Consider the following 22,590-nt stretch of genomic DNA (forward strand, 5'->3'; position numbering starts at 1 on the left):
CTCACTCACACGCTCACACACACTGTGTGTGTGTTTCTGTGTGTAGGTAGGCTCCTCTGATCACCCAGTATTCATGTTACATCCTTGTATATGTTTGTTTAACCCTTAAAACAGACATTTGCAATTGGAGGAGGAAGGGAGACTTTTTCCAATGTGCTTGTGGTTTCATACAATGCATATGAAAAAAAAAACCTCAGTGCTCATATTCAAAGGATTATTTTTAATTTCCAAGTGTGTCTGAGACAGGTCCATTTGCATAGAGCCTGTCTCAGACACACTCGAGGATGATGCTCATTCACAGACTTGAATGCATCACACAGGCACACACAGATAACTTAACATAGTATCATTACTTTTGTCAATACCTCTTTCATGATATTGTAGCTATGCAGTATAAGGCAATGGAAGAGCCAGACTACAAAATAAGCTATTTACTAGTATGCATTCACTATAGCACAATTCAGAAATCACAGTTTGGGTTCTGGGTTCAATAAGTGTAACTAACAATATAGTAAGATATAAATGCTATTAAAACTTTAAGAGAAGGTGTAAATCCTCACTATTAATAATATATTACAGAAATACTAGCAACTAGCAACGAGCTCCAAGCTTTAGGCACAACAGGTCCTCTTGTCTGTTCATGAATCCATCCATTGCTGTAGATAAAATGTCCTTATCACTTCTTCTCCAGGCCGAAGATCTCTGTGCTCTCAATGAGGATGAACTCCACTATCTGGTTCTGATAAACCATGTTGACCGCCATGTTCCCACAGTCCAGCTCAGGCCACATGAGTGTTGGGCCAAACACGATGCTGATGCCTTGTGTCGACATCAGGTTTTTCCGTGAACACGTCAGAATCCTGTAGAGAGATAATGGTTAAATTATCTGGGAAAATAACAGAGAGCTTTGATTTAGATGGTTGAGATTGAAACAATGGGATATTAACTCATGAGTCACAAAACAAGGCTTTTCAAGTCAACATCAATGACCATCACAAAAACAGACAGATCTCATTGCTACCGGGAAAATGTTGGATCATTTCTGCACACATTCAGTAGATTTGTTAGCAAGGCTGATTTTTACCCTTCAATGGCCCCTGTTGAAAACATCTCTTATTTCAGTATTGGTAACTCTGTATATCATTTGTGCACCCAGCTTTGTGTACTCAAAGATCCAAAGATGTGTACTTTCACTTCATGCCACACATTCAGCACCGGCAGTCAACTGCGGAACATCTATTGACTCTAATGTATCTGAATAGGGAAAGTTACAAAATAAATCTGGATGGAGTTTCAGTGTAGAGAGGAGGTCTGGAGAAGGTTTGGGGACTGGATAAAACAGGGGCAGGAAATTAAGAAGCACATGCAACTGTGTACATTACGTACACGCTGTACGATTCTATGCCGCAATGAGGAAACTGCAGATGATATTCTCTACTGTACAATCTGCAGTGACCTGCTTTTGTTTCACTGTACAGATTGCCTCGCCTTCTTCCTTGGCCATAATCCATTAGATATACTGTATATTCCATTACCTTGACATGAGCAGTATGCTATGCAGGGTGTATATGAGGACTCAGTGGTTGTACTTTCTGGAGAAAAAGCACAGAGAACGTGATACAGGGAGGCTTTTTGAGAAGTATTCTTCCTGAGCTGAGGCTTGGCTGTGGGACAAAGACCCAGGCAGGCCCAGTCAGGGGGACCCACTCCGCTCCAGTCTCGACTCCCTCTGTGGAGGAGGCTGCCGCCCACAGGCCTCTGGGCCCATTATGGAGTGAGGCCTGGAACGGGATGGAAGGGCTGTGGCGTGGGGAGCATCTCCAAGCTGTCAGTGGGATCTTGACGGAGCGTTCTGAGGTGGGATGGGGTCCCTCCGTGCCCAAAACAGATCGACACAGGGCCTCTCAGCAGATAATTGCATCCAAAGGTATTGTCAGGGTGCCAGGATTAGGCACTGCAGCGCCTGAAGCTGGTCTTTTCGAAAGCCCTAAGTGATGTTATCTATGGCTTATATGTCATAAAACAAAAAGCAAAATAAAACAACAGTCTGAATATTTTTTTCCATTGCCTAAATGTAGTGCACATGTATAGTAAGAAAACACACTAGAAAAGTTCTATTTGATTTCTTTCCCTTTTCTCCCAAAGTATGGAGTTAGTATTCTTTGTGACAACTACTACAATAGTTAAGGTTAACATAACATCTAGCCGATGTAAAGGCAGATGTACAGGTATGCAAGAGCTCAATCAGGATAGACATCTAAGATGGACTGACATTCACATTCGGGATAGTCTGTCTAAACAGTTGATTTCAGTGCTACAGTATATGTCAATAAAACACGTGTCTGGAAAGGTCACGGTCAGGCTGTATCTCTCACCAATGGAAATAGGCCTCTAAATCGTTCATCATGTGGGATGGTCAACATCTTGCTCTGCCACATGTCATTATAATATCGACCCAGCGTGTTCATGCCATGCATATTTCTCAAGCTCATTACTAAGAGAAAGGCATGATGATGATCCAACCTGACACAATCATTATGAATAATTATCCTCATCTCACTTTAAGCCAAAAAATTATATTTTCCATAAAATATGCTATCATGCTACGGTGTCAGGGTGAATCTGTATCAATGTGCTGTGGTAATTTATGTATATTAATAATGTTCAGAGTGCTAGCTTTAGCAATACCAATGTAGCTAGTACTGAACAGTGTCTCCCCTGTGCCATAATGCTAGTAAAGGCACAGAACACTGATGTCTTGGAAGGAGCTATATTGTGAAAAGAGTGCCATAATTGATTCCAGACGAGAGCACTTACGTTCACAGGTGGGAGTGTAATTGCAGGAAGTGAAATTCACTGCCACCTATTTATCGGTGCTAGCAAAGCAGAATTAGAGATTTACTGTCAAGTGCTTTTTATTTTATTTTAGACTTTCTAAATGCAGTTGTATTCACCTGATGAATAGAGTTTCTATCCATGCACTTGCCATTACTGTAGGTCTGTGTCTTTGCATGTATTGTGTGTCCATGTGACTAAGTGTTTTGGAGTGTGTCTTGGAGTGAAACCTGATTAAAATGTGTACACGCTATAATTTCCTATTTATGTCTGCAATTAACCTCAGCCCTGTGCCTGTGTACAGTACATCACTGTTCTCTGCCTGTCTGACCATCAGCGTTTTAACTTAATTAGAACACTGCGATGATCTAAGGGTCTGGATTACCATGCCTAATGGTTCACTAATGATCTCAAATAAGGCGACTCAATTATTAAAGTAATTCCACTGTATATTATTATTATTCATTATTAAAGTAATTCCACTGTATATTCACAGAAGGAATATATCACCTTAGTTCTCAGGATCATTCTGCCTCGGCACAACGGAGACTGGTATAACTTTGTGTAGACTAGCTATTCCTCATCTCCTCTTCCTCTGACTACAACGGCTACAACCTCTAACACTAGCTATACTTACAGGAAACAAAATCACACTTCAAATACTTCACACCCAAAGTTGCAAGTAATGACTAGTCACCAACACCCTGGCACAGTGTTTCCAAAAAGCCATGGTGGCATACACAGCTCATATCAGCAATGTCCATCCTACCCTACACCCAGAGAGCTGACCAGAGGGGACTCGTGATTTGATCTGACGAATCATTGATGTCTCCTACATGAGCTGACGTGCACGGCCCAAGATGCCAATGGTAATTAATTAGCATCTAGTTTCTCCAGGCGGGGCATGACAGAAAATGAGAGCTGGACCATGATGGGGTCCCCTCCTTCTCCACCTCCTCTTCCTCCTCCTCCCCCTCCTCCTCGCCTGGAAGGCTCCTCCTAATTGGGTCAGGATCACTGACTCCTTCAGGATCATGGGACAGATAATAAATTGAGGTGGGGATGGGAAGAGAGAGAGAGGAAGGGGCAGGGAGCCGGAGGAGGTGGGGACGAGGAGGAGAGGGGATGGGGGGGGTCTAAAGCTCGAAGGTTGAAACTATAAGTGTCAGTCTCGTAAAGTGAACAGACAGCGCCCCATTTGATCTGAACTAAAAATACCCCATGGGACCAAACATTTGAGTTGAAGTGTTCGAAAGTTTCCAAGCAGCCAGCATCTTCTTGGTGCACTATGGTTAAACAACACTGCATTGGATCATGGCAGTTGAGAGCCAATCATAAGAGCTGTCCTAGACAGACCTATGTCATCCATTCTGGTTCAGCAGCACCCATTGATTTTGATTCCTCTCCTAGCCTCGGCTGAGGCTACCTATCACACCTATAGAGGTTTGTTTTCCACTCTGTCGTAAGATCAGCAGGAATTGAAAGCCCATGGATTTTTTTAAAGCCCTTGTGGTAAATGGTACCATGAACAGCAGTGACAAAAACACTTACAAAAAGGAGAATAAATAGAATGGCTAAGTGAAGGTACACTTCAGAGAATCTGGTTTCCTTGACCACATCATCACAATGCAAGTACACAGCTCGATATTGAAGCCAGACCCTATGGATCGGGGGGAAAAGGAACACTGGTTCCACACAGGCAGAGAATGAAGCCACAACAAAGCAGTCAGAAAACTTCATAGACTCCTACATTACTGAAGGCACAGACAACCCAGCCAGGACCGAAATAAAACCGCTCAGTGAAGCCTGGGATCATAAACCACTCTTCCTTCTGGAATAAAAGTTGTTTAATATGGGAGGCAGGGACACATTCACACACTCTGTAATCTCATTTGATATCCTCGATAAGGCAACATGCACCACTGATAAGCGTTTGTCAGCGTAAACTTCGTACTCTCATTCTTTACCTCTAATTGTCTTTATAAGATTTTCTCAGTGTTCCCCCTCTTTTTGTTCTCTGGCAAAATCTCAAAGAACGTTTTATACACGGTGCCTGTGCGCCCTCCAATGCTGCTATGCTCTTTTCTTTGGGGGAAAAAAGGCAAATAATAAATGTAAAAAAATCACACATGATCCCAATTTACTGTGGTCTGGTGTGAAATTTAGATTAGGCAAACGCATCTAGCCTATGAGAATAAAGAGTGGAACTGGAAGTGAACGCGGTATGGAGCGAGACAGAGAGCGAGAAAGAGGGAGAGAGAAATAAGTGAATTAGAGCTAAACCACATCAATAGGTAAGGGTGTGGTAGCCAAAGTCCTGGATCTGGTCCCTAGGGGCCCGTTCTCCTGCCATTCTGTCACATGAGACGTTCTGGCTTGATTATTTGCATGGTGAGAGGGCAGGGAGAAGTCATTTTGTGGTGGGGGCAGACTTGGAGGCACTGCCTGGGATTTACTCTGTCCCCACAATCCCCGCGCAATGAAACCGTGTGAGCAAAACAATGTGTCAGTAACATTACTTCACTCAGTCCATTGATAGTTTTTATGAGGATATTATTCAACATATTCTATTATGCAAAGCTGCATAAAGGAGCTGCAAAGAAGAGCTGAGAAGGACTGAGAAATAGGATAGAAATGCCGCTGAAACCATTCCTTGAACTAGGTGTGTCATTGCTGAAAGAGAGAGAGGGGGAACGAGAGGTAGAGATAGGAAGATAGAGAGAAAGGAGAGAGAAAGAAAGAGCGAGAGGAGGGAGACAGAAATAGAGAGAGAAAGAAAGAGAGAGATAAAGAGATAGAGATGTTTTGGGGTTATCTCTGCAGGAAATTCTGCATGGGGATATGAATGTGGGATTTGGACTTATTGAGGGACCTGGCATTCGAAAGCAAACAGACAAACACACACACGTCCTCTGCTGTAGCCAAGGGGTATGTTCCAGTTAGGGAGGGGCTCATCAATCTAAAATGAGTCATTTGGCCTCCTGTGTGGGGTGGTAAATATGGAGAAGGGTAAGATGGGATAGAACACCTCTCCTGGGACATGGGTTTAGCCATATGGCCCCTTTAGCCTGGCCAGGACAGTCAGAGTGGACCGGGGCCAGGCAACTTGCACACGCAGTCAGCACTGAGGTCATTTCCCCCTGTCCTACACACATGGGGCTGGGATGCCACGGTCAGGTGGGGGGAAGGGGGATAGGAGGGTCATACGTAACTTTCTCCAGAGCTTGATGTTTTGTGACCTCTCTGTCACCCTTTACTGTACGTTTGACCCTCTGTTATAACTCTACTTTTTAAAAACACTGGGCTAATAGAAAAAAAATGACTGTTTATGAGTTAGTAGTACTACTCCTGTAGAACTGTAGCATTCGACTACCGCATTCTACAATCCATCCGAATTCTGGACATTGAATACAACATGTTCCGGCTGTGCTCCAATGACATTAACAAGCTGTCAACTTACTTCTGCAGGTGTCTGAAGAGTACTCTCATGGTGTCCTGGTTGGGTTTAGGGAGCTGAAGTACTAGCTTCTTTATCACCTGCACCTTCTGCTTGCCAGCCTTTGTCTCTGTTCCGAAGGAAGATTTGGAGGAATATCGTTAAGTGGCAACACTATAAAGATTGATTATCCAAGTGTAGATGTTTGTCTGATTATTCACATTCAATTCAAGAGTAAGTGAGACTTTTCTTAGTTTTTTTTTTTAATGGATGGTCATTATTGTTATTACTGGAAACCATTAGAGCCTTTCTGTTACTGTAACACAACACTTGGCTGACCAATTAGCCATCCCAAGGGAACCTCCCAGTCTCCAATGGGGAGTCAGATGGGCCCTTACCCATAATGCCTTATATAGATGGCAAACTGTTTGGCGACATTGTGTCTGACCTATGACCCTTATAAATTGGTAGCATCCATCATGTTGTGCTAGCTGATGGGTAACACTCTTAAGACCGCACCTCCTCTCCTGATAGACACTGTTCTGTAAGAGGAATACACCAATGAAATCTCTCAAACAATGTGCATGTCTTTCAATGAGACTTTATTTGATTGTAATCAAAACAAATAGAAACCTAACACTATGGTCAGATGAGTTCGATAATCCAAGGGAGAAAATCCTCAATGATTTAAGTCCTCATAGGGGCCAGGCCAGGTGGGGACGTCAATACAACCAGTCCATGGATCAAGCTCCTTTTCCAACCCTGAATTCCACCCCAAAACAACTTTGCGTGTTATTAATCTGAACAGATGTTTGCTTTCTGTATTGCTACTCCATTTAGGAAGAGTTGGGGAAACACGTGAGAATGTGTGTGTTTGTGTTGATGCATTTGCTGAAGAGGGAGAGAGTGAAAAAGTACTAAAATAGTTTTTGTTATAAAACAAGACAAATCCAGTCCTCAATCGCTGATAAATATGACAAGAAAATGCAACACATCTATAGTCCAAAAACTGTCCCACCCACTGTGGCACTACAGCCATGCAACACCTCCCATCCATCTGTTGAAACCTGCTACCTGTTTTTTTATATTGACATCCTGCAAAGAGGTGACAATAACCTCATGCTTTCTCTGCCCTCCCTGTACTCACTGCTCAGCATCCTTCTCTGACCTCCAGAGGAACCCACAGGTTAGGTTAACACTAATGGCCTAATGGAGTCTACTCAGCTCTGCTTGTTCTCATTACCCCAGGTTGTTAGCAGACAGAGCCGCAGAGCGAGGCGAGGACAATGTTTGGCCCCCTGTCTGTCGTACCGTGGAGGCTCCCCTTGAGCACGGCCAGAGCAGATGTCTGCGTGTACACCGAGCTGGCACAGGCACAGGTGGCAGATGCCCACGTCGGGTGCCAACCCTGCCAGTTGGGCACAGATGGACAAACCCGTTCTGGGAGAGAGAGTAGGGCCCCTGACCTTCTGCTCTAGGTGAGCCTAGCCTGAGCTACGCTCTGCGCCGGCCCGGCAGGATGGAATGTGTGGCAGCTTTCCCTGCCTGGCGGACAGGCTGTCACTCTGAACAGAGTTTTCCTGTTTAGTTTTTGTCCTCAGTATTAACTACGACTGGAAGTTATCACTGAGATTATCTGAATTGACTAGAGATGACCCACTCTGAAATAGATCAGGTGATATACCTGTTAAGTACAATGCAGAACTGTTTACAAGAGGCACCTGCTGCTACACAACTAATCAATAGTAGGCCTCACCCTAAAATATTTAATCTAGTCTACATTACTGGCACAAAGGACATGATTCATTCATTACTTTGCCGTTGGTGGCTGACATATTGGAGATGCCCCTCAGCTCACCATTGTGGACAGATGGCGAGGACAGTGTCATTAATTTAAAGCAGGCTGAAATGCCCTGTTAGGATTATAGCATCTACATTTGCTGATTCACTCCAATGTGCCACACACTGAAACATACAACCTGACCCAAAAGTCACACAGGGTCATATAATATGGCACTGGATGAGCAACGGAGACAGATGAATATGGTTAATACTGCTCTTCACACAACTACTCTAAACCAGAAGATCATTTTCAGCCTTCGTATAAATGAAGTTGTGATTATTTAATTGACTGAGCTGACTTTTGGCAACCATAGCAACCATAGCAAGCATAGAACATTAAGTGTGGTACCATTTCCTGGAAGACCCTATTTCCTTTTTTTTTTGCAAATCCAATATGGTTATGTATCTGGCATGAACAGGAGTAAAGCCTCTCAATGACGGGAAACATCTCAAGGGATCGAGCGTACCCCACAGAAGACTAAACGAACATTAGTCATGTCAACTTTAGTCCCCGGCTGCAGCATTAGGCAGCTTTTGGGCACCTAGAGGGGATTGAGTGATTTATGAGCTGCTATGACAACAGACCATTACAACTCCCCATTCAGGTCTGTATACAACAACACAAACAAACATGGCTGTGCCAATGAAAATCAATACTGTGTATGGGGTGTAACCCAAGGAATAGTCATTTGATCCCAAACAAATATTTAAGAATTGCTGATCTGTAGATTGAAACAAGAAGGTAAATGCCAAACAAATGCATACAAACTTTTTGTTTTGTAGTCTGTAAGCCTACAAGCATTTCACTGCACATTTTATACCTGCTGTAAACTGTGTATGTGACAAATAACATTTGATTTGTTTTGTTTTGAGGTATCAAGTTGGGACAATAAGATTTATGGAATTGTAGACATTTTTGCATTTGTGCAAAGCTACTTTCCCTGTTATTAAACATTCGCAATGTAAATCTTAAAACCCAATGTTAGTAATTTGAGAATGTCAATAGCTGTATATTCATAGAGATTTCTGCGAGAACCAATTACTGTACAATAGCCTCAAGTTTTTCTTCTCTTTTCGATTTCTGATAAGTGTTTCAATCGGTGACACAGTGACTAGATACACATTCAGCATCTAAACCTCTGTGTATATAATCCCATTATAAACGGGGAAATGTATTTTGTTTCAGGAAATCTAGCCGTACAACCTCATCTCCAGGCTTAGTGTACTGCATGGCTCACTAAAGCCCCGTCAAGGCAAATATTAGCAGAAAGCAAATAATCCTGCAGGTTGTGATTAAGATTTTAAATGGATCCCAATTGTGTGCTTTTGGTTAATGAATAACAAAGTCTTGGAGGATGGTGTCTGTAATTTATTAAACATGAAAAGCTCCTTGATGAAATATAGAAACTAGATATTTTTGCATTTCAAACGATTTGCATGGCCAGCTTTACTTGCATGCAAATTTGTTTTAGAGCGTTATAAAAAGAAATGAACTAATAAGTACCATTGAATGCCCCCGTTTCATGAAAAGGTAGTATCTTCAAGTATCTTGATCAAAGGTAAAACTTAATTATGAGGAATTATAATTCTCAAACTGAAACGTTACCTACCAATTTAAGAAGTCTCAGCACAGTAGCACAGAAGTGCAGAATTTCTAGATAGTTTTTTTCTAATTTGTTCAATCTTTAATTGCATATTCATGAGAGTGCTTTGCACCACATTCCCCATTACAGAAAATACACAAACATAATTAATACTCATTATGAACACAGGTCCTACGTTAATAATCCATCTGTGATTATGATGAGTGCTCTGTATGCTCTCAATAAGTCAGAAATAGAAACAAACCAAACAATGTCAAACTAATAAAAACAACTCCTTTCTATGCTACAGGACTTGTAGGGCTCTGGGCTCTCTGCCTTTTTTCTGTGATGTGCGCTTTTTATTTGAGTTAGACTATAGAATGCTATTCTTTCCTACTGTAATGGTGATTATCAACTAAACTACGCCAGATCATAAATACGTGCAATTATTCATATGTAGATGATGTGTCTCTTTGAAGCTTGAGAAGTGGTGTGCAACCCAAGATGACCTGGAGATAGCGAGGATATCACCATTATAACCACAAACGCATTTCAAACAGATACCAAACATTATAGAGAAGTGTGATTCTCTCTTACGTTTGTCATGTACAGGCATTTTGTCTTCCCTAATCTACAGTATTATCATAAATACTGAACCCACATTGGTAAAGTTATTGCTTAAGTGGGTGAATCAACCAACCCCAACTGAGACACAATAGATTCCCTCGATTCTCTCTGCAGTAATGTTTTTCTGCTGTGTTTCTGTTTCTGTGTCAGTATGGTGAATAAATAAGAGCCATGTATAAAACTGTGCTAGCTAGTTAATGAAGAGAAAGTCCCTGGCTTGGTGGAGATGCGGAGGGAGCAGTATTTAGACTGCTCTCCTCGTCTGTGTGGCCCAGTTACTAACTCACATGACTCCATTTCCATGGTTACTGAGGGCATAGACAAGGACCAAACAACTTGGGAAAAAATGCATCTTTTTCTAATTAGCATTTTTGAATTAACAGCAGAAGAATTTTAAGGATGCCAGCCAATCTGAAGTTCTGGGAGCCAAACATTTTAATAAAATCACTTATGTTTAAGAGAGTTCAAATCTTTGTAAATATCAACAGTTAAACACACACATGCATGCATGCAGATAGCATCCACTGAGCCATGAACATGTAACATCTTAGTTCTTGTAACCAGTGTAAAAATGTCTCAACTCAAGACTCCGCTCCTCCCCCGAAACATTTACACTTTTACGGCAACACTATCAATGCCGCCACCATCCTCTACAAAACTATAGAAGCAGTGCTCGAACGAGATCAAGCTCAATTCACCAGTGTTTGCATTGATTTGCTTGCGAAACAAAAAGGAGCGTTTGTCTGCGAGACAGGTGGCTGGAGATTCCAGATACCCCTCTCTGATACTGAGGCCCACATGAATAATAGAACGTGGTAAGTTGGTGCCAGGATCACGGCCTGCAAACACAGCTGCTCCTCTCAGCCTTCCAAGAATGAACAGCTCACTTGGAAGGGAGACAGGGAGACAAGGCCTGCATGGACACCACCTGAGGACCTCAGACTGAACAACTAATCAAACCTACGGGGCTGAGAGGGAGGGAGGGGAGGGAAGGGGGCATCTGTTCATACAAAAGTAGAGAGAAAACAAATGAAACAGGAGACCAGAGAAAGAAAGAAAGAAAGGGAGGTGTCGGACTGAAGATATGATAAGTGTTTGCATTGTGCTTAGGATATTTAGGAGATAACAATATCATGTCTCCATTATCCGTGGCTGAGAAAATCCTTTCATATGATGTGAATGGACTGGACTACATCCAATGCTACACTCTCCATCATGTTGTAGTACTTGTAAGTCTTTTTGTCCAATGGGACCCAAGCGCTTGGCCCATGATTCCGGTAACGACACTGCCCATTCGTAACAACACATGCACACTGGCCATGGTTCCAGTAAGCTGCAACACTGTTGGCTCTTGGAACGGTGGTTTCAATTAGAGACCTGGTGATGTGTACTGAAACCTGCCTAATCAGCTCACCTCCCGTCCACACAAGCCACAGACCCATAGGAACTCCCCGTAATGCAAACCCATTACAGGGCCAGCCAGCAATGGGCAACGCGACTCTAATGATGACGACCCATCATCTCCATCACCAGGAGACTCTCTCCCTGTCTCAAGGTCCTAAATGGGACATGAAGTCAAACAACTGTTTACTAATAATGTGTTGACTGCAGATTAGGCCTTGCTCTCATGTTCTGGACAGTTCAACCAGCTCATTATCTTGGACTAGGACGAGGTCGTCTTAAATGACGTGAGGCAGGTGATTGCCATGTGCTGATGCTAAATCTTCACAGACTTTTTTTTCAGTATCTTTGCAATATAAATTAATGGTGTACGTCACCATATGGTCACTAATGCATCTATTTAGCTGCACAACTACATTCACTTAGTGGCGAATCTGTAGTGACTCCACCCCTGGCCGTTTCATCTCTACAGCGGAGCATGGCGTACCAGGTTATCCTAATTACACCTCCTGCTATGAAGGGCTTCCTACACTGCTAATTAGTTGTCTAAACGCTGTCTGAGACTCATCAGCCGTGCACATACTTATCTGATTAACTGGATGTAACCACCTTGAGCGCCAGAGGGGATTCTGGCCTACATTCTGGAGCATGTAAATATTTATTGCCAAATTATAGCACCACCTTGGGATTGTTTTCGCAATCTGTTTCCGGGGGCTTCGAGGGTCTCAGAGAGAATATTTGGGTATGGGATGGGACAGCATTGACAACAGCAGGCACTTTTGTACAAATTACACATATAGAACAAATGAAAAAATAAATAAAGGGGTAGAACAAAAAGCATTATTCAATATAATTTCCTTATGTTTCATCCATGGAGCTCAGGAGAGAGCTGATGCTCCCTGTATTCCAACCCTGAGGTGGGGTTACAGGGCCCAGGTAGCATTTCAACACAAGTGCACAACCTTTAACAGTATTGTTTACACAAGGTTAACACTGGCGTCAGTAGGACGGCGGTTAGGGTGGGAGCCAGAACAATGGCATGATGGGGGTTAATGTGTGGTGGGGTGTGTGTGTGTGTGTGTGTGTGTGTGTGTGTGTGTGTGTGTGTGTGTGTGTGTGTGTGTGTGTGTGTGTGTGTGTGTGTGGTGAAGTAGAGTGGAAGTACGTCGACACATGACTGTGTCAGATCTGATCTTGTGTTAGCTTCTGTCTGGACTGCGAGCCTTTGGCTGTCGTGACCTTTGACCTGTGGAATTCCCCCCACTAACCACTAGGGGATGTCAGGGGTGCGAGAGAGAGGTGACCCACCTCACAGTTCGACAGCGACCTCTTTTGACTGGACAGATCGAGAGAGGCAGAGGACTCTGCAACCTATTTGAGACCACCTGGTGTAAGTGGAGTCAACGATGCAGTACATTGTACATGAAGCACAGAAATAAATCCTGTACATACTGTGTAGATCTATCTGAATGTTTGAAGAGTTTCTTCACCGCCTCCAAATGCAACCTACAGTTCTAACTCTGAGGTTGTTCTCCTCTGGGCCCATACATACTGTATGTGCCAAGTGACCATGTGGAAAGATGGCTATTGATTTCACCCCTGTTGCTTAGCAGAGAGTGGAGTATCAACTTAGCATACTGTACCACGGCTCAATCCTCAGTGGTCTTTCTCTCTCTCAGCCTCTCTGAATGAAAAATCGTTTAGTGTTTAAGTGAGCTGCCTTGAGGACAACGTTTCTAGAGGCAAATAAAAGTGCATGGAGTACAGTATAAACAGGATTAATGCTAACACACCACAGGGCCTGATGCATATGTTACTATGTAAAACCCAGGCAAGCCTGCCTATTTCACTGGTAGAATAGCAAACGTTACACAGTTCTGACACAACCGTTATTAATCTGGATCTGGAGAATTTCATTGCATTCCATATTTTCAGTCTTCTTGACCACAAAATGAAAGTGACTGAAATCTGACTGCAAGCACAAGCTTTGCGAATATGCTGACACAAACTAATGTGCTGATGACAACAGCAAAATATCTAGGCTGTATACTCACTGATGGCCTCCACAAACAGCTCAAATAATGGGAAGGGAAACAGGGGCTCTGGCAGCTCCCGGAAAAACATCTTGAGTGCCCCGGTGACGACGTGGATGTCCTCCCATTGGCTGTCGTCCAGGTTAAACTCCTCCTCTGGGACAACACCAGGAAGAGAGGGGGCAAGAGAGAGGGGGGATGATTCGGAGAGAGGTGGGAGTGGGAGACAGAGAAGGAACAGGAGCAGTGAGAGAGAAAGAGAAAGAGGGAGTGAGAGAGAAAAATAACAGGAGAGGGAATAACAAAGCTTTAATTGGGAGAATTTGCAAAGGCTAATTACTATGCTAATGTTTACCTGCTAACAGCGGAGCTCGCTAACAGGCTCCCAGCTACCCAGAGGTCTGATGAAGCCACATGTGTTGGATTGGGTTTCTGTTCTAGACTGACATATACCCTCTGTTGAAATCAGTTGGTTCTGATAGGGCTGAGAATAGAGAAAACCCCTGGTAGTGACAGAGACAGGCCATCAGGTGACGAAGTGATTCAGATTCAGAGGCACCAGGCTCAATATGCCACAGGAGGAGTGCAGGATGATCCAAAGCCAAGATGACAGGCCTGGAGGTCTGAAGACAGTGGAATGGTTCAGCACAAAGTCACATTATGCTGTATGTTGAAACTGGAAATAAGCAATCGTTCGTTTCAGACAACCCTGTTACATGATAATAGGAATATAGTGCCATGGGAACTTCTGAATCATTTTCATAGAGATAATTATCTTAGAGAGATTTTATCCATGCTTTGAAATTAGAGTAATGTATTTGGCATGTCAAGATGATCTTAGATCTTCCCTTCCATTCTAGGCCAACCAAAAACAAAGGCAATGTGTTGGAAAGCCAGAGTCATAGAGAATTACATAATGCCAGAAGGGTATTTCTTTCTTTTTTTCTGCACAGTTTTAGGTACTCCCTAGAAAAAAGTCCAAACTTTCAATTAGCCAGCCTCTCCAGTGTGTGCACTTGACACATCTGAGCTGATTGCTAATCAGCCCATAGTTTCCTTGTTTGTATTGAATCCTGGTACAAAACCCACTCAGGGAAACTGAACCTGCTGCGTTCTATGGTCCTGAAGGACATAGTAGCCTACTACATGGTCAATGTTTTCAACCCACTCTCACTTGAGATTGTACTGTACTGGCTCTCTATAACTATGGGGGTTGGGAGCACATTCAGGATAAATGGAATGTGTGGGACAGAATGTAGGCACATGGTGTCATCGTGTCAGAATGCTTGGAATGTGCAAAATGTTGATGATGTCACTCTCCCCTCAATGTCCCACATCACAAACCACTTCTTTAATCTCTAGGACTGCAGGGCACAGTAACAAATAATGGTGTCTCTAAATAAAAAGAAGGTTGCTAGCTACCTCAAGACAGAGAAATACGTTCCAGAGTGATAAATTAGGCTAAAGGTCAACCAGTCTATTCTTTACTCTCAGAGCCTGGACAACAACAAACGTTCTCTTGTTGGTTTGCTGGAGAAATGCCCCAGGAGTCCCTTACAGGAAACATTGGATAATTCAGATGAAGTACGTAGACGTGTTTCACTGGAGGCCCAGATCTGACTTGAATTCTCATGAGGGATGCTTTATCCTTCCTTTAACTCTGAAAGATCCCATTCTTAAGGTATTCAATCAATCATTTTTTATTTGCCAAAGAATGCCTTGTGATCCGTTACTCATTCACCATCAATAGATCTCTACAGTTATTCATAATTAAGTAGAGTTACTCAGTAACTACCCAGAATCATCCATGATTATTGAAGATGGCGCCAGAGAGGATGGCTGCTGTTTAATTTGCTCTTAACCAACCGTGCAATTTTGTTAGTTTTTTTGCATCGTTTCTTTCTTATTTTGTACATAATGTTGCTACTACCGTCTCTTATAACCGAAAATAGCTTCTGGACATCAGAACAGCGATTACCCACTTCGAATTGGACAAAGAATGTTTCTTAAATGAGTCAGACGGGAAGGATATACTCCAAACACCCGAAAAGGCCCTCATCCTGTCATTCACTGGAAAAAGAAACTGAGATTTTGCGGAAAGAGATCGGGGTGCCTTGTGAGGATCAGGTGACGAGTGGATAATCTGCCGTTCAATCACTGGAAAATAAATTAGATAAACGGAAAGCACGTATATCCTACCAACGGGACATTAAAAACGGTAATATTTTATGTTTCACTGATTCGTGGCTGAACGATGACATTAATAACATACAGCTGATGGGTTATGCACTATCGGCAGGATAGAACAACAGCTTCTGGTAAGACACAGGGCGGGGACCTATGTACATTTGTAAACAACAGCTAGTGCACGATATCTAAGGAAGTCTCGAGGTTTTGCTTGCCTGAGGTAGAGTATCTCATGATAAGCTGTAGACTACACTATCTACCGAGAAAGTTGTCATCTGTATTAAACGTAGCTGTCTACATACCACCACAGACCGATGCTGGCACTAAAATCGCACTCAATGAGCTGTATACCGCCATAAGCAAACATGAAAATGCTCATCCAGAGGCGGAGCTCCTAGTGGCCGGTGACTTTAATGCAGGGACACTTATATCAGTTTTGATATAAGGACGTTAAATGTGCAACCAGAGGGGAAAAAAACTCTAGACCACCTTTACTCCACACACAGAGACGCGTACAAAGCTCTCCCTCGCCCTCCATTTGGCAACTCTGACCCTAATTCTAAAATTATATCCTGATTCCTGCTTACAAGAAAAAAATAAAGCAGGAAGCACCAGTGAATCGGTCTATAAAAAGCGGTCAGATGAAGCAGATGCTAAACTACAGAACTGTTTTGCTAGCACAGACTGGAACATGTTCCGGGATTCTTCCAATGGCATTGAGGAGTGCATCACATCAGTCATTGGCTTCATCAATAAGTGCATCAATGACGTCATCCCCACAGTGACTGTACGTACATACCCCAACTAGAAGCCATGGATTACAGGCATTCGAACTGAGCTAAAGGGTAGACCTGCTGCTTTCAATTAGTGGGACTCAAACCCGGAAGCTTATAAGAAATCCCGCTATTCCCTCAGTCAAACCATCAAACAGGCAAAGCGTCAATACAGGACTAAGATTGAATCATACTACACCGGCTCCGACGTACAGACTACAAAGGGAAGAACAGCCGAGAGCTGCCCAGTGACACGAGCCTACAAGATGAGCTAAATAACTTCTGTGCTCGCTTCGAGGCAAGTAACACTGAAACATGCATGAGAGCATCAGCTGTTCCGGACGACTGTGTGATCACGCTCTCCACAGCCGATATGAGTAAGACCTTTAAACAGGTCAACATTCACAAGGCTGCAGGGCCAGACGGATTACCAGGACATGTACTCCAAGCATGCACTGACCAACTGGCAAGTGTCTTCACTGATATTTTCAACCTTTCCATGTCTGAGTCTGTAATACCAACGTGCTTCAAGCAGACCACCATAGTCCCTGTGCCTAAGAACACTAAGGTAACCTGCCTAAATGACTACCAACCCATGGCACTCGCGTCTGTATTCATGAAGTGCTTTGAAAGGGTGGTCATGGTTCACATCAACACCATTATCCCAGAAACCTTAGACCCACTCCAATTTGCATACTGCCCCAACAGATCCACAGATGATGCAATCTCTATTGCACTCCACACTGCCCTTTGACACCTGGACAAAAGGAACAACTATGTGAGAATGCTATTCATTGACCACAACTCAGCGTTCAACACCATAGTACCCTCAAAGCTCATGACTAAGCTAAGGACCCTAGGACTAGATGCCTCCCTATGCAACTAGATCTTGGACTTCCTGACGGGCCGCCCCCAAGTGGTAAGGGTAGGTAACAACATATCCACCTCCCCGCATCGCAGTGCTAGCTGTGCCACCAGAGATTCTGGGTTCGAGCCCAGGCTCTGCCGCAGCCGGCCGCGACCGTGAGGCTTATGGGGCGACGCACAATTGGCCCAGCGTCGTCCGGGTTAGGGAGGGTTTGGCCGGCAGGGATATCCTTGTCTCATCGCGCACTAGCGACTCCTGTGGCAGGCCAGGCACAGTGCACGCTGACCAGGTCTCTAGGTGTACGGTGTTTCCTCCGACACATTGGTGTGGCTGGCTTCCGGGTTGGATGTGCGGTGTGTCAAGAAGCAGTGCGGCTTGGTTGGGTTGTGTTTGCATGGCTCTCTCGCATGGCTCTCGACCTTCGCCTCTCCTGAGCCCGTACGGGAGTTGCAGCGATGAGACAAGACAGTAACTACTACCAATTGGATACCACAAAATTGGGGAGAAAAAGGGGGTAACAATAATTAAAAAAAAATTAAATAACACATCCAGCACGCTGATCGTCAACATGGGGTCCCCTCAGGGGTGCGTTCTCAGTCCAGTCCCTTCCTGTACTCCCTGTTCACTCGTGACTGCACTGACAGGCACTGACTCCAACACCATCATTAAGTTTGCCAATGACACAACTGTGGAAGGCCTGATCACCAACAACAATGAGACAGCCTATAGGGAGGAGGTCAGAGATGTGATCAAGAGAAAGGAGATGATTGTGGACTATAGGAAAAGGAGGACTGAACTCGCCCCCATTCTCACCAATGGGGCTGTAGTGGAGCAGGTTGAGAGCTTCAAGTTCCTTGGCGTCCACATCACCAACAAACTAACATGGTTCAAGCACACCAAGACAGTCGTGAAGAGGGCGCAGCAAAGCTATTCCCCCTCAGGAGACTAAAATATTTGGCATGGGTCCTCAGATTCTCAAAAGGTTTTTACAGCTGCACCATCGAGAGCATTCCGACAGGTTTTATCACTGCCTGGGATGGCAACTGCTCGGCCTCTGACCGCAAGGCTCTACAGAGGGTAGTGCGTACGGCCCAGTACATCATCTGTGCCAGGCTTCCTGCCATCCAGGACGTCTTTACCAGGTGATGTCAGAGGAAGGCCCTAAAAATTCCCAAAGACTCCAGCCACCCTAGTCATAGACTGTTCTCTCTGCTACCGCACAGCAAGCTGTACTGGAGTGCCAAGTCTATGTCCAAGAGGCTTCTAAACAGCTTCTACCCCCAAACAAAAAGACTCCTGAATATCTGAACATCTAATCAAATGGCTACCCAGACTATTTGCAATGCCCCCTCCCCCCTTTTACACTGCTGCTACTCTCTGTTATTATCTATGCATAGTCACTTTAATAACTATACGTACATATTACCTCAATTACCTTGACACTGGGGCCCCCGCACATTGACTGTACCGGTACCCCCTGTATATAGCCCCGTTATTGTTATTTACAGCTGGTCTTTTATTATTTGTTTTTCTTACTTTTTTAAGGTATTTTCTTAAAACTGCATTGTTGGTTAATGGCTTGTAAGTAAGCATTTCACTGTCAAGTCCACACCTGTTGCATTCGGCGCAAGTGACAAATACAACAGATTTCAACAAAACACACTGTCTTAGTTGTATCCATTGTATCACAAAGAAACCCCCCTAATTAAACCCTATTCGAATCGTGTTGTGTTCATTATATGATATCCAGTAGAAACTGAACTGTATGAAGTCAAGTACTGTCACAAACACTATAACACAGTCAATCACAAGTGAATTAAATGACAGAACATACCTTGGTCAACCAAGAATCGTAACTTCTGGATGGTGGCTAGATTACCACTCACTCTGTAGATGCCATCAGCCTCTAAACCTGGTGGATACAAGTTAGACATTAAACACAAGCAAATTTGACAAGACTACATTTTGATTTGGAATTATATGACCATAAATGACACATTTAGATACAATTCCTGGGTTTTACAATAGACAATGTGTACATTCATTGCAGTGGAATGGATAGTTGACATCTTGCCTAGATAAGGGCTTGGACTTGGACAACATATGGCTCTATTTCACTGAGACATTTTGAGCATTACTTTGATTATAGAGTCTGACTGCCATTTTCTTTTGCATCCAAGTACAGGAGACCAGCCAGCCAAACCAGCTCAACAGCATTTGATAGATTGTCATGCTTTCATTGTACATACTCTAAACACAAGCCATTTAAAAAATATATACATTAAAAAGTGAACAGCATTTAAATACACAAGGCTGGAGGCTTAAAAGTTGAAATACAGGCTAGGCTACAGATTGTAATGCTAAATATTTGAGTCACACTGTTGTCAGTGCAAACTAACACTGCCACTGCATAGAGGTAGCTGGGGCGACACTTTCCTCTGGCCCTTTCTATCAATTGCTCTAATGAATGTCCGTCCACATTCCCGAGCATTTGACAGTGGCACGCTATGTACTGTACTATACCGCTGTCACTGGTGGGGTAACTTGAGGATATGGTTGACGTGAAAAGTAAAGAAGACGTGCGTTTCATTCTTTGCAAGGCTTTCTTGTATAACGTCCTGGCTATTTTCTGCAGCTCAAGTGTTAAGATGTCCAGAGGAATTTCACCCCAGTGTTTGGCCCTTTGTTTACATAGAAAGCAGTCAGAAGTTGTTTGTTTGTTCTTTCCCTGCTGTGTCCAGAGCCCAGCCAATGGCCTCCCAAATGTTGTTGTGTGTGTGTGTGTGTGTGTGTGTGTGTGTGTGTGTGTGTGTGTGTGTGTGTGTGCGCGAGTGAGTGAGTGCATGTATAAAGGTTTATTTTCTAACACACTAAAGTCCATCGTGTATCAAGAAATGCAACAGACCTTTAGATCATAATCATTACAGTTAAAAGACGCTCTTAATCATTATTATTTTCTCAGCGTGTTTATCGGGCCACAGCAATTTTACCCCCAGATAACTAATAGTCCTGAACAAATGTTCAGCCAAAACCACAAACGGAACCCATTACACAAACACATAATTCAGTCTCAATTTCAGCGCGTTATAAACAGTCTGAAGTGGACTCGGAATTGGACGCGGACCAGGAGTGAGTGATTTGGGATGCCGAGGAGCATTTTCCTCAGGGTTCAGCGCCTTTGCCTGGCCAGCTATGTGACGGAGCCTGGGAAACTACCGATCACACACATTGTGTGAGAACACTACGAGTCAATGACCGGGATACACGTCTTATAAAACAGGCACTCTCAACTATAGGTCTTTTCATATTCACTCTCAAATGTCAAAACAGAGGGGGAAGTGTAAACAGTGGTGAAATGCTGAAGCAGCTACTGTAACTGTATGAGATGAAGCATCACTGAGGTGGACAGGCTGACTCGCCAGGGTCAGGGTGTGGAGAAGGGTCAAACTCCCAAATACAGGAGGACAATACAGTACATACTTCCCACACACATCTTATCCATTGTTGATTTATTTCCCATAAACAAAGTATTAATTAAAAATAACAATTTTAGTAAAAGTGCATACCTCTTTTTTCGACGGCCTCCACACACTGCCTGACAAACTTTGGCACAGTGGTCCCTTCCCGCTCGCAAAGTGCCAACAAGTGACATCCAAACACTTGCTCTGTGAGGAAAAAAAGACATGATTTGTTCAAGTAAAAAAATCAATTTCCCAGAACTACTGAACTAGAGACAGTGTAAAAATATAGATATTAGCAGTAATCACCAGATATTGCATTTAATTGCATCAAAAGTCCTCAAACGTGGAATGTGTTGAAATGTCTGTTTTCAGATCTCAGGAATTTTGGTAGAACGGTAAAAGGTCTGTTTAATAAGTCATTCCATTCACGCTTGAAAAATCTCATTAATACTGTCCATTGATCATCATCATCATTATGTGGAGGGATAGGTAATTATTTCATAGCATGAGTAGTAACACTCATCGCTCTTGACTCATACTGCCCTGCTTTCCTCTGATGGCTGTTTCCAGAACAGTGCTACTAACAGTAGGCTACATGGATTCCACGGCCACATTGGTAAAGGATAAACAATCTAATGTTTAATCACACACTTAGCATTTTATCGCTAACATTTTTTCCCATGAACCCTGAGAATCCCAGACCGCTTTGCTCCAATCAGAGGAAGAGGGGGGCCACATTTTCTTGCCTTATATGAACATTCCCATTGCTTCATTACTCGACTTTTGTCCATTTAAATGTACTAAGGCGTCCCTCATTTAACCTGTCCTTACTGGCAATAAACTGAGGCTTCTGTGGTCACTAACTCTGGTCAGTTCATCTGTAGTAGACGTCCTATAGGGCTAGCAAAAGCTAGGGTTAGCAAAGCATACCTCATCAATCCTAGACTGGAATTCAAACTGACTGTGCACAGAGGTACACTTTCTCACTCATCAACTGGCTTATGTTACATTATCGGGACTCTTGAACAGTGCTGTCTCTCTAGCACTGCGCAACATCAAAGATCGCCCTCTCTTGTTTATACACTGGAGGGAAGTGTGCACCAAATACATAAATGACTGCAAGCGCGGCACCTTTGCATACAAAATGCACTTCCCAGTGCTCGGCAGATAAGCAAGAGAAAAGAGGAGGGAGAGGGGAAGGGGGGCAGAGAAATGGAGCAAAATTACCCCTCCTAAAGGAATTCAAATAACCCTCGCGTTGCATGGATTTAATTTGCATTCTGAAGTACGATAGGAAAGGGGGGGGGGGGGGGCTGATTTGAGGAAGCACACTCTCTGAAGTGGCTTGCCCACCAGCCCTGCCAAATAGGACAGTCTGGAGGCCACCTGCCCCACTCCTTAATCCAGAAGTATTTCATTTATTCCGTCAATAACGTCCTCTCCCTTTGATCTAGCGTTTGTCCCGTGGACACAACATTAAAGGGTCTCCTTGAAGCTGGGGGAAATTCCAAATACCGTTACCTTCTTCTAAGGATTGCAAATGT

The 22,590-nt window shown here is 43.5% G+C and overlaps 1 protein-coding gene across 7 annotated transcripts in view; it reads right to left on the minus strand.

Annotated features, from left to right (window-relative positions):
- Nucleotides 1-205: 205 nt before the first annotated feature.
- Nucleotides 206-22,590, minus strand: part of arhgap15 (Rho GTPase activating protein 15) — a 52,517-nt gene continuing 30,132 nt past the window's right edge. For 5 of the 7 annotated variants that reach the window (XM_064944602.1, XM_064944599.1, XM_064944603.1 and 2 more), the window contains 5 exons: nucleotides 21,152-21,250; nucleotides 19,420-19,497; nucleotides 13,779-13,913; nucleotides 6,296-6,401; nucleotides 206-860 (listed from right to left, as the gene is read on the minus strand). In XM_064944602.1, the coding sequence (XP_064800674.1) occupies nucleotides 677-860; nucleotides 6,296-6,401; nucleotides 13,779-13,913; nucleotides 19,420-19,497; nucleotides 21,152-21,250 (602 nt within the window). In that variant the 3' untranslated portion in view covers nucleotides 206-676. The remainder of the gene's footprint in view (nucleotides 861-6,295; nucleotides 6,402-13,778; nucleotides 13,914-19,419; nucleotides 19,498-21,151; nucleotides 21,251-22,590) is intronic. The other 2 variants (XM_064944601.1, XM_064944605.1) reach the window with 2 other exon arrangements.

This window comes from Oncorhynchus masou, chromosome 29 (assembly GCF_036934945.1).
Source record: "Oncorhynchus masou masou isolate Uvic2021 chromosome 29, UVic_Omas_1.1, whole genome shotgun sequence".
NCBI classification, from domain to species: Eukaryota; Metazoa; Chordata; class Actinopteri; order Salmoniformes; family Salmonidae; genus Oncorhynchus; species Oncorhynchus masou.